At 40.1% G+C, this 17,995-nt stretch overlaps 1 protein-coding gene across 6 annotated transcripts in view; it reads right to left on the bottom strand.

The window, feature by feature from the left end:
* Positions 1-10,444: 10,444 nt before the first annotated feature.
* CDKL3 (cyclin dependent kinase like 3) overlaps positions 10,445-17,995 on the bottom strand; it is a 55,154-nt gene continuing 47,603 nt past the window's right edge. For 5 of the 6 annotated variants that reach the window (XM_080672829.1, XM_080672827.1, XM_080672830.1 and 2 more), the window contains 3 exons: positions 15,077-15,239; positions 13,695-13,792; positions 10,445-10,526 (listed from right to left, as the gene is read on the bottom strand). In XM_080672829.1, the coding sequence (XP_080528955.1) occupies positions 10,458-10,526; positions 13,695-13,792; positions 15,077-15,239 (330 nt within the window). In that variant the 3' untranslated portion in view covers positions 10,445-10,457. Of the gene's footprint in view, positions 10,527-11,431; positions 11,528-13,694; positions 13,793-15,076; positions 15,240-17,995 lie in introns of those variants that run through there. The other variant, XM_080672828.1, reaches the window with a different exon arrangement.

Genomic DNA, 17,995 nt, shown 5'->3' with positions numbered 1-17,995 from the left:
TAAAAAATAATTCTTATTTTTTATGTATGTTTTCATTTCTTTTAGAGAGGAAGGGAGAGGGAGAGAGAGAAGCATCAATGATCAGAATCATTGACTGGCTGCCTCCTGCATGCCCCCTACTGGGGATCAAGCTCACAACCCGGGCATGTGCCCTTCCAGGAAATGGAACTATGACCTCCTGATTCATAGCTTGACACTCAACCACACTGAGCCACACTGGTTGGGCAATAATTCTTATAAGAAAGAGAAAAATATTCAAATTGTCATATAAGTACCACTGGGCCAACAATGAGAGCAACACTTTAAGACTCTGCCATGAATGCAGTAGAGGATGTCAGACTGCAGTAGCCCAAATGATAAAAGAGAGCCTTAATATAAGACAGGTGGACTAAGGAGAAGTTGTAAGATCAGTGAGTACAAAATTAAAATGAGTGAAATATGAGGGATGCTTGTTCTATTAAAACGACCTTTGTATAGCACCTCTGGGTTACATCCTACTTCCATGTACATTATCTGATTTGGTCGTCACCTTACTTTTTCATCTCATCCCACACCCTTCTTCAGTTTCAGGGAAGAACAAGGTGGGTAAGATGACAGAAATCAGTATTTGCTTAGCATGAAGTATTAGTAAACAAAGAAGTATTATCTATATCTTACTTGATTTAATACATATTGAGTAACTACATAACCATCTAATGGGTGTTAAGAGGAAAGATTTATTACAGGACTTCTTTACATAGGTATATAAGAGGGACAAAACCCAACATTATCACAGAGTTAAATGATTATCAATGATGTACACACCAGGCATCTTTGGACATGGCTGCTGGTTTCCATAAGTCGCCTGAAGAAGTCTAGATTCTCAGCCCATCAATGGAGCGAGCAACTGCCCTTTGCAGAATGAGATCCCCACACAGGTTAAGCAGAACTTCACCCAATGCCTTGCCAGAGTAGCCCATCAACAATTCTTAAAATATTAAAACAGAAGCTTGATTCAAGAAGAATGTAAAAATATGAGAAATATGGATAGTTGACCACTGATTAGATAATTGGTGGTATTAAAAAACTGTTAATAACTGTAATAAAGGCACATAGTTATCTATATAATAAAAGCATAATATCCGGGTGTCCTTCCTTCCAGACAAAACCGCAGCGGGTGGGGGCTGCGGCAGAGGGCAGCAGAGGCCCCCACTTACCCCCCGCCCCCCCCCAACAGCTGGGGGCAGGGGCCAGGACCAAGGCCCTTGCACGAATTTCGTGCTTCAGGCCTCTAGTATATATATATATAAACAAACAAGCATGCAGTACCTATTTAGTCAGGGGCACTGACCTCTTAAAAAAAAAAAAAGAAAAGCTATTTGGCTCAGTGGATAGAGCAGTGGCCTGAGGAGCGAAGGGTCCTGGGTTTGATTCCTGGCAAGGACACGTACCTTGGTTGCAGGCTCTGCGCCCTGGTTGGGGCGCATGCAGGAGGCAACCAATGAATGTGTTTCTCTCACATCGATATTTCTCTCTGTCTTTCTCTCTTCCACTCTCTCTAAAATCAATGGAAAAATATCCTCAGGTGAGGATTAAAAAATAAATAAAATATAAAATAAAAGACTGTCTTTTAAAAAAAGAAGAGTTCTGGAAGACTCCTACTCTTCTTGGATTAACTTCCAAGAACAATACCCATCTTTACCCAACCCTCAGCTTGTAAGAATTGCTTTATATGTTAAAATATTTTTATGAAAAAATATTTCTATCAGGTTTAAGTAATGACAATAAAATCCTTTGAACCCAAGGGACATAAGAAACCTAACATTACTAGCACCACTGAATCGCCAGGCACACTCTCTCCAATCACATCTCTAGCAGATAGAGCTGCTATTCTGAATTTTGTGTTTATTATTCCTGGCCTTTCTTTATAATCTAATCATATAATTGTCTATTTTAAGGTATAGTTTTTGTTGTTGTTTTGTTTTGTTTGCTTGTTTTTGGCTAATCCTCATCTGAGAATATTTTTCCATTGATTTTTAGAGTGGAAAGGGAGGGGAAGAGACAGAGAGAGAGAAACATTGATGTGAAAGAGACACATTGATTGGTTGCCTCCCACATGTGTTCCAACCAGGGCTGGGGATCAAGCCTGCAACCGAGGTGCCCTTGACTGGAATTGAACCCAGGACTCTTTAGTCAGTGGGATGACATTCTATCCACGTAGCCCAGTGGTCAGCAAACTTTCTTTTCCTTCCTTCCTTCCTTCCTTCCTTCCTTCTTTTCCTTCCTTCCTTCCTTCCTTCCTTCCTTCCTTCCTTCCTTCCTTCCAAATTTTACTTTATTGATGTGAGAGAGAGAGAAACATTAATGTGAGAGAGAAACATCTATTGTTTGCTCCTGCACATGGCCCGACGGGGGATAGTACTGCAACCTGGTTATGTGCTCTGATCAGGAATTGAGCCTACCGCCTTTTGTTGTACAGGACGATGCTCGAACCAACTGAGCCACACTAGCCAGGGCAACAATAGTATTTTCTTACTTAATCCCAATACAATAATCAAAAGCAGGAAATTCACATTAATATATTACTACTATCTAATTCACAGAACTCATTCAAGTTTTCCCAGCTGTCCCAGTGTGTTTTTCGTAGCAAAATACTCCAGTCCAGGATCATATGTTTTATTTAGCTTTCCTATCTCTCTTTCTTTCAATATGGAATAGTTCTTCAGTCTTTTCTTGACTTTTATGGCCTCCACCATTTTGAATATTACAGCCCAGTTATTTTGTATAGTGCCCCCAAATTTTAGTTTTTCTAATATTTCATTATGTTTAAATCCAGGTCATGTATTTTTGGCAGGGATATCAGAGAAATAATGTTTTTTTTAATTGTATCCTGTCAGGTGGTAAATGACATCAATTTGTCCCATTAATGAGAATGTTCACTTTGACCAATTTACTAAGGTGTTTTCTAACAGGTTTCATCTCTATAAAATTACTATTTTTTCCTTTAGAATAAGTATATCGTGGTAAGATACTTTGACACTCTGCAAATATCCTGTTCAGTTTTAGCATCTATCAATAATTCTTGCCTGCATTAATTATTAGTGTGATGTCTGAGAATGGGTTTCATTTTAGCTATTTTTAGGATTTAAGCTATTTTTGTTCCCATTTTCCAGCTGGGAAAACTGAAGCCTTAGAGCACCACACATATATGCCCCAGCGGAGAAGTGGTAAAGGCATGATTGGACTCTATTACTCATCTGTACTCGATGGCTTTTAATAAAAATAGAATGTTCATTTAATAAATATTTTTAAAAAGAAGCCCCAGGAGTTTATAGGTATAGTTTCAATAAATAGTCTGATACTACCAGATATTGTTTGGTGGATAGAAATGAAAGAAACCAACTTTTCAAACTCGAATCTATCAAACAATAATCCAAGGAAGACTATTGATGGCAGGCAGAATTATTCCATAATAAATCTTGCTTTTAAAGTTTTTCATAAGGCATCAGATTCTTTCAACATTGTAATAAACAGTTTGATGTAATAATTATTAGCCACAAAGAAATTACTCAGGGACGCCCAAAAGATAATGGCTGAAATTTATATAAATAATCTATAGATTGGTTTATATGTCCTAAGACTTTAGAGTCATTCATCTGAGGAAACCCAACTCCTAACATTTTAAAAAATATATTTTTATTGATTTCAGAGAGGAAGGGAGAGGGAGAGAGAAATAGAAACATCAATGATGAGAGAGAATCATTGATCGGCTGCCTCCTGCACATCCCACTTAAATGTTTGAAAGATTGAGCCCCATAACCCGGGCATGTGCCCTGACCGGGAATCGAACCGTGACCCCCTGGTTCATAGGTAGACGCTCAACCCCTGAGCCACACAGACCAGGCCCTTGCATGCATTTTTATTGCATCTCTCATCTAGAGGAGCAAGAAGCATTGATTTAGAGCAAAAAGCATTAATACGTTAGTACCCCATCTCCATAGCTAGTTCAGTCTAACAGGGGACAAATAGTGTTGTCCAGTTACACCAGGGCAGAGACTGTCTCCAGGTCCTGAAAATGCTGGGCCCTTAGCTCCCTCTGGAGGAGGTTAGGACTATTTGACTTCAAAGAAAACCAGATTCACCTTTACTCTTTGGCAAGAGTGGCATATAAACTATGTAATAGCCACTGGATACCTACAATCTATATACCGCTATGCATTAAATGAAAGCTAATTTGTAACAGCAAGAACCTTAAAATTAGCTTGAAAGTCAATCTCAGGCAAACTTCATTTCACAGGTTCATTTATTCTTTTAATACTGTTATGTATCCATTTAACTAAGCAAAGAAATCATTTCACTTATTCTAAGCCGAGAGCTAATTGAGAGACTTGCATAACACTGAGAGTACTTAACACAATTTCCCACTCTATAGCAAGTATTAAGTGTATTAATTTAAGACTTTCCTGGTCCCCTGACACACAGTGGCTAAAAAATAGGAATGTGGTGACTGTAGGTGGAGAATGTGAAAATCTGACCCATATTCTGTAACTCACTTTGCAGAGCATTATTTCTATTTACTCTTTCACTTGTCTTATCTGAATTTCCTTGTCTTCTTTCTCTTTTTTACTTTCTGAAAAACAATTTTTCTAACTTATCTGATATTCCATGGAATTCTGTTCCTAACATGCATCCTTCTGTTATCTTTCTGTAATTAAGTTTCAATTCCTTCATTAAAATACTAACAAACTGGAGAACCCAGATATCGACCCAAACCACTATACTCAATTAATATTTGACAAAGGAGGCATGAACATACAATGGAGTCAAGACAGTCTCTTCAATAAATGGTGTTGGAAAAATTGGACAGATACATGCAAAAAAATGAAACTAGACCACCAACTTACACCATACACAAAAATAAACTCAAAATGGATATAGGACTTAAACATAAGACGGGAAACCATAAAAATACTAGAGGAATCCACAGGCAGAGAAATCTCAGACATATGCCGAAGCAATTTCTTCACCGATACCACTCCTAGGGCAATGGAAACTAAAGAGAAAATAAACAAATGGGACTACATCAAAATAAAAAGCTTTTGTACAGCAAAAGAAACCATCAACCAAACAATAAGAAAGCCCGCTCTATGGGAGAACATATTTGCAAATGTTATCACAGATAAAGGTTTAATGTCCAACATCTGCAGGGAACTTATACAACTTAATAAAAGGAAGATAAATGATCCAATAAAAAAATGGGCAACGGACCTAAATAGAATCTTTTAGAAAGAAGACAGAAGGAAGGCCAAGAGACATATGAAAACATGATCAAAGTCACTAATTATCTGAGAGATGCAAATCAAAACGACAATGCGGTACCATCTCACACCTGTCAGAATGGCAATCATCAACAAATCAACAAATGACAAGTGCTGGTGAGGATTCGGAGAAAAAGGAATTCTTGTGCACTGCTTGTGGGAATGCAGACTGGTGCAGTCACTGTGGAGAACAGTATGGAGTTACCTCAAAAAACTAAAAATGGAACTCCCATTTGACCCAGTAATCCCACTTCTAGGAATGTATCCCAAGAAACTAGAAACACCAGTCAGAAAGGATATATGCACCCCTATGTTCATAGCAGCACAATTCACCATAGCTAAGATTTGGAAACAGCCTAAATGCCCATCAGCAGATGAGTGGATTAGAAAACTACGGTACATCTAAACAATGGAATACTACGCTGCTATAAAAAAGGAATTCTTACCATTTGCAGCAGCATGGATGGACCTGGAGATTAACTGCCTCCCACACACACCCCCACCGGGGATTGAACCCACAACCCAACATGTGCCCTGGCCAGGAATCAAACTGTCCACACTGGCCAGAGCCTGGGTGTTCTTAATAAAGTTTAAATCAGACTATGTCACTGCTGTGCTCAAAACCCCCAATGCTTCTCATTTCACTCAGAGTAGAAGCCAAGACATTACAGTAACCTACGCAGCCCTACACAGTATGCCTCTGGCCCCTCTTTAACCTGATTATGTCAATGAAAGAAAAATACCACATGATCTCACTCATTTATGGAAAATAAAGAACATTATAACCTGATGAACAAAAAGATAGATACAGAGGCAGTAAAGCACCGAACAGACTGTCAAATTACAGCGGGAAGGCTGGGGAGTGTTGAGGAGGGAGGGTAAAGAGATCAACCAAAGGACTTGTATGCATGCATATAAGCACACCAATGGACACAAGACACTGGGAGGGTAGGATGAGGGCATGCAACAGTGGGTAGGGGAGGCTGGGGGAAGGTCAATGAGGGGGAAAAAAAGGAGCTATATGTACTACTGTATGTAATACTTTAAACCAGGCGTCCTCAAACTACGGCCTGCAGGCCACATGCGGCCCGCCGAGGACATTTAGCAGCCAACTCGTCCCGGGCCCGCAGTGCGCATAGGAATTTGTTCATAGTTTTTTTTTAAAAAACTATAGTCTGGCCCTCCAATGGTCTGAGGGACAGTGAACTGGCCCCCTGTTTAAAAAGTTTGAGGACCCCTGCTTTAAACAATAAAAAATACTAACAAACTGTAAGCTCAGCTGATCTCCTTCACCTGTAAACTCCATGCTGGATCACTGCTACTTAGTCCTTGAACAATGAATAATAGCCTGCTATAGAGAGCATATTCTACCAATAAAATCATCCCATATTTTTCAAGTGATTACTATATAAGGTGCTTAATAAATTCATTCATTAACAAAACAAAAGTTTTGCTACATGCTAGGCACTGTTCTAGGCATAGGGAATACAGCAGCAAACAAAGCTCTAAATCCCCACCTTCAGGTGCTTCCTATTTTCGTGGAGGGAAACCATTAATAAACAAAATAAGTAAAATACATAGCTTGCTAGGTAGGGAAATCCTATCTAATAAAGAGGAAATATGCTAATTGACCATCACTCTGTCACAAAGATGGTTGCACCCACAGCTGAGGCCAAGTTCCCATAAGGAGCCTTAACAAGCAATCAGCAGGGACCTGAGGCTACACCCTCCCCCGCCCCCATGGGGCTTGACAGGGGACCTAGGTCACGCCCCCTGCCCTGGCATCAGGCTGGGGCACCTCAGGTCACTCCCCCCACCCTGGCGCCAGACCAGGGGACCTGAGGCCATGCCCCCCACCTGGCAGGGCTTGACAGGGGACCTCAGGCCGTGCTCCCCACCCAGCAGGGCTTGACGGGGGAACTCAAGGTGCACCCCCAGTGCTGGGTCAGGGGAACTCGGGCTGCGACCCCCGCCCAGCAGGGCTGGACGGGGGACCTGAGGCTGTACCCCCCTGCCAGTGGGGCTTGACGGGGGACCTGAGGCTGTGCCCCCCTCCCGGTGCCAGGCCGGGGGAGCTGAGGCTGTGCCACCCCGCCTGGCGAGGCTTGATGGGGGACCTCAGGCCATGCCCCCCCACCCAGCGGGGCTTGACAGGGGATCTCAGGCCATGTCCCCCAGCTGGCAGGCCTTGACGGGGGACCTCAAAGCATGCCCCCCGCCCCGGTCTGGGCTGGGGGACCTCAGGCCATGCCCCCTGTCCTGGAGCCAGGCCAGGGGACCTGAGGCTACGTCCCCTGCCTGGCGGGGCTTGACAAGGGTAGGACTGGCCAGGTCTGGATCTAGCCCAATGGGGGCGGGGGCCGGCCAGGTCTGGGTCTCACATGATTTTGAGGCGCATGTGGGTGGGCGGGGACTTGACTCTGGGTCCTGTGGTGCGCCCCAGACTCTGACAGGAGAAAGGTTTTCATATACATTTTACTAGTTTTCTTTCATCTTTGACACTTCTATTATAGAGAAAGGGCAAATAGCAATATTAAATTATTTCCTCTAATTAATCCCCTTTTAATGGGCATGAATTTCATGCACCAGGCCACTAGTATTATATGAAAAAGTAAAAGGGGGTTATGAATGGAGAAAGTTGTAACTTTAAGTAAAAGTGGTAGAGAAGTCTTCATATATGAGTAAAAACCAGTAAAGAGGTTGTCATGACCAACAGGAAGGAGGTGAAGGAGGGAATCAATCATGCAGTCACCTGGGGAGAAATTTCTAAGCAGAGGAAATAGCAAAAACTAAGGTTTTAAGGCAGGAACATAGCTAGGAACAGCAGAGGTCAGTGGGCCTAGAACAGAATGAGCAATAGGGAGAGAGCAGCAAATCAGGTTAAAGAGGGGCCAGAGGCATACTGTGTAGGGCCACGTAGGCTACTGTAATGTCTGTGGCTTCTTCTCTGAGTGAAATGAGAAGCATTGGGGGTTTTGAGCACAGCAGTGACATAGTCTGATTTAAACTTTATTAAGAACACCCAGGCTCTGGCCAGTGTGGAGAGTTTGATTCCTGGCCAGGGCACATGTTGGGTTGTGGGTTCAATACCCAGTGGGGGTGTGTGTGGAAGGCAGTTAATCAATATTTCCCTCTCACATCAATGTTCTTCTCTCTCCCTCTCTCTTCTTTTCACTCTAAAAATCAATAAGAATGTATTCGAACAAAACACCCAGGCAATGAGTTGGTAAAAGAATGAAGGTTAAACAAGGGTATAATCAAAGAGATCAGTTAAGATACTACTACAAAATATAAACAAAAAATGTTGTGAATAGCAGGAGGGTAAAAAGTAGTCAAATCCTGGAAATACTTTAAGGGTAGAGTTGAAAGGATATGGAGCATGAGAGAAAGAGAAAAGTCATGGATTATTACAAGGTTTTTCTCCTGAGCAATTGGGAGAATGGAGTTGCCCTAACCTGAGATAGGGAAAACACAGGCAGAAGTAAGAGATTAGGACCTTAATTTTGGACATGTTAGGTTTGAGATACTTATATATTTTAGTGGAGCTGGCGAATGGGCAATTGGAAATCTGAGTCTGGAGTGTAGGGGTCAAGTCTAGAGACAGAGAATTGAAAGTTATCTATACTAATAAAAGGGTAATATGCTAATTAGACTGGATAGACCAGACGTCCTTCCAGACAAAGCTGAAGTGGCTGTGAGAGCCAAGGAGGACCGGCAGCCATGGTGGCCGGCAGTGGCAGCAGCAGCGGGGTGATGGGGACGACGCCTTCCCCTGATCAGCCCGGTTGCCTCTCGCAGAGGGGGACATCCCCTGAGGGCCCCCGGACTGTGAGAGGGGGCAAGCCAGGCTGAGGGACCTCCCCCCAGTGCACGAATTTTTGTGCACCGGGCCTCTAGTCAGTATATAAATGGTATTTAAGCCTGGCTTGTGTGGCTCAGTGGTTGAGCATCAACCCATGAACCAAGAGGTCACTGGTTTGATTCCTGGTCAAGGAACATGCCTGGGTTTTGGGTTCAATCCCCAGTAGTGGGTATGTAGGAAGCAGCCAATAGATGATGTTTCTCTCTCATCAATGTTTCTACCTCCCTCTCTCTCTAAAAATAAATAAAAAGAAGAAATTATAAAAGGTATTTAAGACCATGTATCTGGATAAGCTCACCAAGGGAGTGTAGATAGAAAACAGAATAGGACTAAGAACTGAGCCCAAATACTTGATGTTTCATTCTCTGTCTCTCCTCCTCCCTCCCACTCTCTAAAAATCAATGGAAAAATATCCTCAGGTGAGGATTAAGAAAAAAGAAAAAATAATTAAAAATAAAGTAGAACAACAAATTGATGTTTCTCTCTCTCTAAAATAAATAAAAATTTAATTAATAAATAAAAGATTATAATATTATAATAAAATTATGCTTTCCTTTGTTTTTCATGTCTACTTTTAGTAAATAAAAAAAATCAGGTAGTGTTCTGGTAAAACACCAGATAATCCCATTTTATTGTTTTTTTGTTTGTTTTTTTAAGAATAGGACAATTGAGAATTTTGGCACTATTCTTCTTTTGGGTTGTATATAATTGGGTTTTATTAGATAGAAAGTGTTTGTAGCACATAAAAAGCACTATCTGATGGAACTAGAAAACTGAAAGAGTGCAGGTAGTTGTTTAAAAGGATAAAAGAATTTAACATTTAAATACCATATAATTTATAGATATTTTATAAATATTATAAATACTTCCACAGCTGACTAACAGAACATATGTTTAATCATTTAATGTTAATGAACAGCTTTTAAAACAATGGGTCAGATATTTCATGAAGAACTCACTTCAGAAAGCCTGAGCATTCTAGGGAATAATTGACATTTAAAGTTATGTGGCTAGCAGAGGGCAGAGATCAGTATAAGTACAGTGTGTGTCATATGACAGGATGTGTTACCTACTCAGTAATCATGGCAAGTAAAGAGGCAGGAAGACAGATGACTTTAATTCCAAATCAGAGCATCACATCAACAGAATTCTTAGAAGAAAGATGAAAACAGTGAATGGTTTGCTAACAAAATGAAGTTGGATGATGCTAATGCAGATGAATGGCCTACTTACAGCTCGTTACATTTCTATTGTATATAAAATAAAAAGGGAAGACTTGCCAATTTGGATTTTAAGATTTAGAAGACGCTACCCCCAAAAAATCTGCTCCTCTTCAAATTCTTCTCCGAACAATGGCCATCTCCACCCTAAAATTAGAAACCAAGCCAGTAAGAACCAGAGATAAGAATGTAAATATATATTGCCAAAACTTTGCCTATTAATGTTAAATTATATGTAACAACATAGTCTATCAAACTACTAAATGATAGACATGCTGGTCAAGCCAAAAGATTTGCTTCAATGCTTTGCTCAATTTCCATCCTTATTAAACACAACCTTCATGATACGTTTAAATGCTGTTCCAGAATGTTCAGCGTAGAATCAAACTCATGTTTCATTCTTATCAAATATATTTGTTTGCTAAGAAATATCTGGTGCTCCCAGACATTGGAATCTTATTTTATTACACATTAAAATTTTTGTCCTTCTGTAATTACAAAGTTTTGAGCCTAAGCTAAGAATGACCACTAATCAAACATGACTGAGATAATCTATCATCAAAATTATATGACTTGCCCGGCCGGTGTTGCTCAGTGGATTGAGCATCATTCCATGCACCAAGAGGTCACTGGTTCGATTCCCAGTCAGGGCACATGATCTGGTTTCAGGTTTTGGGCTTGATCCCCAATTGGGGGCGGGGGAGGGTGCAGGAGGCAGCCAATCAATGTTTCTCTCTCATCAATGTTTCTATTTCTCTCTTCCTCTCCCTTCCTCTCTCTCTAAAATAAATAAAAACATTAAAAAATAAAAATAAATAAAAATTATATGACTTAATATAAGCTGTAGTTTTATTAGGATATACCACTCAGGCAATTTTTTAAATAAATTAATGTTCAAATTAAGAAAACATAAATAATTTAAAGATTAATAAATTTAAAAACAAATTTAGGTGAATATACATATAACTACACAGAATTTATTATATATTTGTAGAATTATCTAGTAGCATTTTTTGCATATAATATTTAAAAAAGTATTTTAAAAAACCATACAGTGATTCTGGGATTCCCTGAATTTTCAGCTGCTGCATTTTCTACTCTACATCTGGCAGGTTCTTCTTCTTTTCAGTTTGTGCATTTCCTGTATTCTAAAAAGTAAATAGAAACAAGGACCTTAATTGAGGAAATGGTGAGTCTTTGGCTAAAGAAATACTTATAGCCACAGATAAGTACTTGTGCTTTGCACCTGGAGGCTGTTTCATAAGGTGCAGGGAGACTATCTAGCAAAGTATTCTTCATTATCATCATGAAACAGAGCTGAAGGTAGTTTTTGTATGGGCACTTAACCTCTCTTCCTAATACACTCTTTAGCAGTAATTTATGGTTTCTCTCTAGATCATAGAGTCTATTCAATGCATGCATGTGCTATTTCAGTATCCATTTAAGATGCCTAAAAGAGTTTAATGTACAACTGGGAAGCGCCTGGATCTGATTAGGTAATTCAAAAACAAGTCAGTGACAGAGCCAAGAATAAACAAATAAGTTGCTAGTACCTCTTACGTTTTTAAAGACATGTGATATTTTTTTTTTGCTCTAAACTAACAAACTACCAACTCAAAATTTAGGAAATATTCTCAATTCTGACATTAATTTATTGTAAGTGTCTGAAATAGCCTTAGATGCAATTTCAGTCACTTGTCAAAACTGCATTTGAATGGGCAATACAAAAAAATACAACCACCATTGGTAACTTCTGGTTATTACTTTTTTTTTTTTTTGTAATTATTTCTAATAACTTCAACTGTTTCAAGGTCATTCTTTAAAATGCCATCTTTTTAGAAGTTCTACACCATATGAGCAAGAAGGAATTTTCCCTTCCTATTTACTTTTGTATTTTAAAATTACAGAACTATCTTAAGAGTTCTTTTCTTTTTGCATTGGCATGTAATTGTAGTTCCAGAGGGGCTCTCGAAGGACAGTGGAATAAATACATAATAGCACATTACTAACATGCCCAAACTCAGGAGTTCTAACTCACCAATCATTCAAAATATGTGCAAATGGTGTGCTGTTCAACATCAAGTCACACAAATTTAAAGCAACTCTATTACTTTTTATAATTAACTAAAAGATGACCACTAATGGCTTTCATGTTCTATCTAGAAAACTTCTCCATTCTGCAAAATAAACTGAGAGTTCTTAACAAGTTCTAGACCAAGAATAAAGTATACTAGTAAATGTCACAAGAAATATACCTAACAGTGTCTGATAACTGTTTTACTTGAATGTTGTAGAGATTGAACAGACTTAGTTAAAATACCTTCTTAAGTAGTTTCAGATCAGAGTTTCTTCATTTTTCTAATTTACTCAAATTTCCTTGATAGGTATGTGCTAATTTTATCACGAATAATAATGTAACCAAGCTCTGGTCTGTGTGGCTCAGTTGGTTGGGTGTTGTCCCATGCACTGAAAGGTTGCTGGTTCCATTCCCAGTCAGAGCACGTGTCCGGGTTGGGGGCTTGATCCCAGGTAGGGGGCATGCAGGAGGCAACCCTCTCACAACAATGTTTCTTTCTTTCCTTCTCCCTTCCTCTTTCTAAAAATCAGTGAACCATTATTTTTAAAAATGTAATCAATTTTATTTTAAAAATAAGAAACTGAGATAACAAAGTTGCTGACCTCACGAAAATAGAAGGCTATGCGATTTAATTCAGTGGGTGCTCTGCACAATCCCCTTCTTTTAAAAGAATACTTTTAGAGAGTATTCATTTGGATGTTTAGGGCTTCAGATTTCCAAATAAAATTCAAGACTCTCTCTGGTGGGTTAGGCCGGGACATTTCAACAAGATTAGCTGATAGCTAGCTAAGGGCAAGTATTTGTGAAAATAGGACAGCAGGTAGACAGAAGATATTTGGGAACAAATTGGAGGGGGAAAAAAACAGGAAGAGGCTCAAGACAAATCTGTTCTTATGGCCAGTATAACCATAAGTTTATACCATTATTCATTTCCTCTGGCATAGGTTACTTGCCCAATGCTTGGTAATACACATAACACATACTCCTTTTCCTGAGTACAACATTCTAATCACTTCAACATTCAAATAAAGGCTGGTATTCACTACCCTCCCCCCAAGAAAATTATAAAAACTTTAGTAAGTAGTTATTCTGGAAATATATATATATCGGTTTCTCCAAAGATTACAGAATGTTTAATTTTTACATAACTTTCCAATGATAATAACTAAGTTTACACACCAAGTCAAGGATTCTAAACAGCATTCCTTAGTTAAAGCTATAAACAAAAAATGTTTTACCTCTTGTTTTTCTTGATTTGGGTCCACATTAAGTAAAGTTGGTATTTTAGATGAATCTGTTTTCTTTGATTCCCTCTTCGGCACTTTTATCTGTTTAACTTTTGCAAAAATATATACAACAATGACAACTTACTATTCTTACATTAAAATTTTACTTTCCTTTTTAAGAGTTTCAAATGGAAATTCTGATGACCACTTAGGTCAGTTCCTCACTTTATTGTAAAGGAACTGAACAAATTATGAGTTGTAATGGTAAAATGCACCCATCATAAATTATTTGTTTTATAACTTTACAAATAATATGTCATTAAAAAAAGACATGTGTTGCCCCGGTTTGGATCAGTGGATAGAGCATCAACCTGCGGACTGAAGGGTCCCAGGTTCGATTCCAGTCAAGGGTACATGCCTGGGTTGCAGGCTTGATCCCCAGTGGGGGGGGGGGGGGGTGCAGGAGGCAGCCAATTGATGCTTCTCTCTCATCATGGATGTTTCTATCTCTCTCTCCCCTCTCCCTTCCTCTCTGAAATCAATAGAAATATATATTTTAAAAAAAGAAGACATGTATTTTTAAAATTCTGAGTATAATTGTTAAATAGATCGAATAATTCCTCTTGAACTGTACAAGTACTATATTCTTGCTATTATATTAAGTTTTCACAAGGTGTCACTGTTCTTCAAAGAACATAACATTTACTCTGCCAAAAATGAGTTTCATTTTAAGAAATGAATACCTGTTATAAATCTTTTTTTAAAATATATTTTATTGATTTTTTTACAGCGAGGAAGGGAGAAGAATAGAGAGTTAGAAACATGATGAGAGAGAAACATGGATCAGCTGCCTCTTGCACACCTCCTACTGGGGATGTGCCTGCAACCAAGGTACATGCCCTTGACCGGAATCGAACCTGGGACCCTTGAGTCTGCAGGATGACGCTCTATCCACTGAGCCAAACTGGTTAGGCCCCTGTTGTAAATCTTAAGCTACTAATTCCTTGGATTCCTGAAGCTCATATATAATTCCTGCCATTATATGGGCAAATAATCATGGGTAAACATAGGAAATTGATTTGTTCCAGATCATATACTGAACCAAAACCACTTTCTTCAAATACTGTTCTAAACATTTCAACAATACTGAGCTAATGAAATATTTAACTTTTAAAGTTTTCTTAACATTTCTTTAAAATTTTCTCCTTTAAATCTCACCCCTTATTTGATGATGGTGCGGGGGGGGGAGGGAATCCTCATATGCTGAAAATATTTTTCACAGTAATTTACTATTTTCTACCTAAATCACATTATAACATGCAAGTTATGTTACAAAAAAGGTTTTGTGGAAGATTACATTGGGAGATTTATAATGCTACGAAACAATTATGTACCTTCCATTCTTTTCATTTCATTTGATTGTATTATGAAAGGCAATTTTGGGAAATGGAATTCTTTCCTATCAGGTCTGGAAAAATTCAGCTTCCTTTTATTTCCACTTGCCATTTGGTCACTTTGACTTGTCCGCTCACTAAATATACCTTTTTCCATTTGGCTCTAAACAAACAAATAAGCAAGAATTAATTTGAAGAAAAATGTGTAACTATTCAATGACAAGCCTAGAATTATAGCCATTCAGATTGTATAAGGAATGCATAACAATGCCTTCTAAAAGAGAATACCAATAAATATATAAACAGATTAAAGTTCAATAAAAGTTTCATAAAGCAATCATTATTTTTAGTATATTGAATATTCTGAGAATAATAGTCTTGACCATGAGAACCATAATCTTAACTTTTAATTTTTAATCCTATTCATTATACTCTGACTTTGGACAAATTGCTTCAGTTCATTTTATTAAAAATTTACTTTTCTAGCCCTCACCAGTGTGGCTCAGTTGGTTCAGCATCATCCCATGCACCAAAAGATAGCAGGTTCAATTCCCAGTCAGGGCACATGCCCATGTGGTGGGTTCAATCCCCAGTAAGGGTGCATATAGGAGGCAACCGATCAATGTTTCTCTTTTTCTCCCTTTTCCTTCTTCTCTCTCTAAAATAAATAAAAACATATTGTTATTTTTAAAAACTATTTTTCAATTTAAAAATAATGTGCTCTGGACACTGGGAAAACCCAAAAGGAAAATAAATTACTTGTAAACTCAGCATTCTGGAAAACCTTTTATGTTTTCTGATGTTGCTCACTTGACAACAGATGATAAAAACTTTCCAAGGTTAACTGAACTGTCTGGCTTCAAGGTGAAGGCTGAAGGAGCAGCTTTCTCCAGACTCAAGTGCTGGCAGAGGCCATTGTTCCTCTGCTCATTCCCCCCAGAGCTGGCAGGCCGACTTCATCTCTGAGTCTCCATCAATCTAGCTAACATGTTTCCCAGCCCTGGTGATTCCCTGAAGTCCCACTCACCCAGCTTGTAGGCCCATCCAAGTTGTTTCCATTCAAACAGCCTCTCTTGCCTCACATTTCAGACTTTCCTAAAATCTCACAGGTAGCATCTGGCCTCTGTGTACCCCATATCTTTGCTAAGTGGCCCCACGCCTGCCTCTAGTAGCAGCCAGCCTCGGATCACAGCTTGGCTTCTCCTGGGCACCTCTAAGCTCAGCATAAGTAACAGCTATTGGCAGATTGCTCGATAGCTCATGCCGGGTGGCCCCAGGTAGGGCACAGGTGGTAGCTGACCCAGTGGATAGCTTCAGACCACAGCAGATTACAACCCAACCACCTCCATTAGTGATACACTCAAGGGGCAGACTCAGTGGGCATCAAACCCCACTGAAGCAAGTCCTTTTCCCTTAGTTTCTGCTGGTCCTGGAAGCTGATTGGCCCGGGGAGTCAATCTCTCCCAGTGATGTGCCAACAGCAATCAAGGCTCAACTACAATAGGACATTGCACACAGCCCACACAGGGGCGCACCTGGAGTGCTAAGCTTGGGTGACTGGGGAGGCTTCACCAATGGGCCCTACAGGACACCTACCAAACAAGGCCACTTTAACAAGTCCAGGAGACATGGCAGCCCTACCTAATACATAGAATCAAACACAGGGAAGCAGCCAAAATAAGGAGACAAAGAAACAGGTCCTAAATGAAAGAACAGGAGAAATCTCCAGAAAAAGAACCAAATAAAATGGAGGCAAGCAAACTACCAGATACAGAGTTCAAAACAATGGTTAAAGGATACTCAAGAAACTTAGTGAGAACTTCAACAGCATAAAAAGTAATATGAAAACCATAAAAAAAGAGCCGATCAGAAATTAAGGATACACTAACTGAAATGAAGAATAAATAACAGGGAATCAACAGTAGAGTAGATGAAGCAGAGAATCAAATCAATGACTTAGAATACGAGTGAGCAGAAAACACCCAATCAGAATAGTAAAAAGAGGATCCAAGATGGCGGCGTAGGTAAACACCTAAACTGCTGCCTCGCACAACAATTTCAAAACTACAACTAAAAGACAAAACGTCTATCACCCAGAACCACGGGAGAGCTGGCTGAGTGGAAGTTCTACAACTAGAAGGAAAGAAAAAACAGCATTGAGATGTGCACAAGCGCTGAAAAGCTGAGGTACGGAGGCGCACGAATTGGGCTGGCGACGGGTGACTGGGAGCGCTGCTGTTTTCAACCCGAAGGGAGATAAGCTTCCGTTTACTCCAAACTCCAGTTTCTGGGGAGACACAGGAGACCCAAACTCCTACGGGGAGAAGCTGGACTGTCTGCCGTGGGGTCGGAAAGTGAGGGAGGCTTGCTTGCAGGGCTGCACGCAGGAATAATTGTTTATTGTGCTGGGGCACGGGGTGTGGGACGAGGGGACACGGTTGGAGACACAGAGCCGGCTTACTGGCAGCCATCGCTGTTTGCCACGCCCTAGCCTGGTCACGCCCTGAGACCCCGCCCCGCACAATCTACGAACCCACCCAAGCTCCAAGCAGCGGCTTTAGCATGTGAATGGCCTGCCCTATCGCAGCCTAACCTAGCAAACTTGCAGCCTGGGTCAGACAGCTCCAAAACCTCCAAACCCCAAGCAAAGAGGAGAAAACTGTAGTTCTCGCTGTAGCTCCTGCTGGGTGGCCTCAAACAGTAGCTGACCTGCACCCCATTGGAGATCCAGAAGCCAGTGTACCTAGTGGTCAGTGTGAGACATCAGATTTCAACTCCTCACATCCATAAGTGACACATTCAAGAGGCAGACTCAGTGAGCACCAAAGCCCCAATGAAACAAGTCCTGCACCATAAGCGTGTCTCCAGCGCAGCAGTTCTTCCATTATAGACACAGCAGGTCTTCACAGCCAATTGGCC

Source organism: Plecotus auritus (assembly GCF_963455305.1).
Source record: "Plecotus auritus genome assembly, chromosome: 6".
Taxonomy (NCBI): domain Eukaryota; kingdom Metazoa; phylum Chordata; class Mammalia; order Chiroptera; family Vespertilionidae; genus Plecotus; species Plecotus auritus.
Note: the sequence above shows the minus strand (reverse complement) of the source record. Positions and strands in the feature narration are given on the sequence as shown.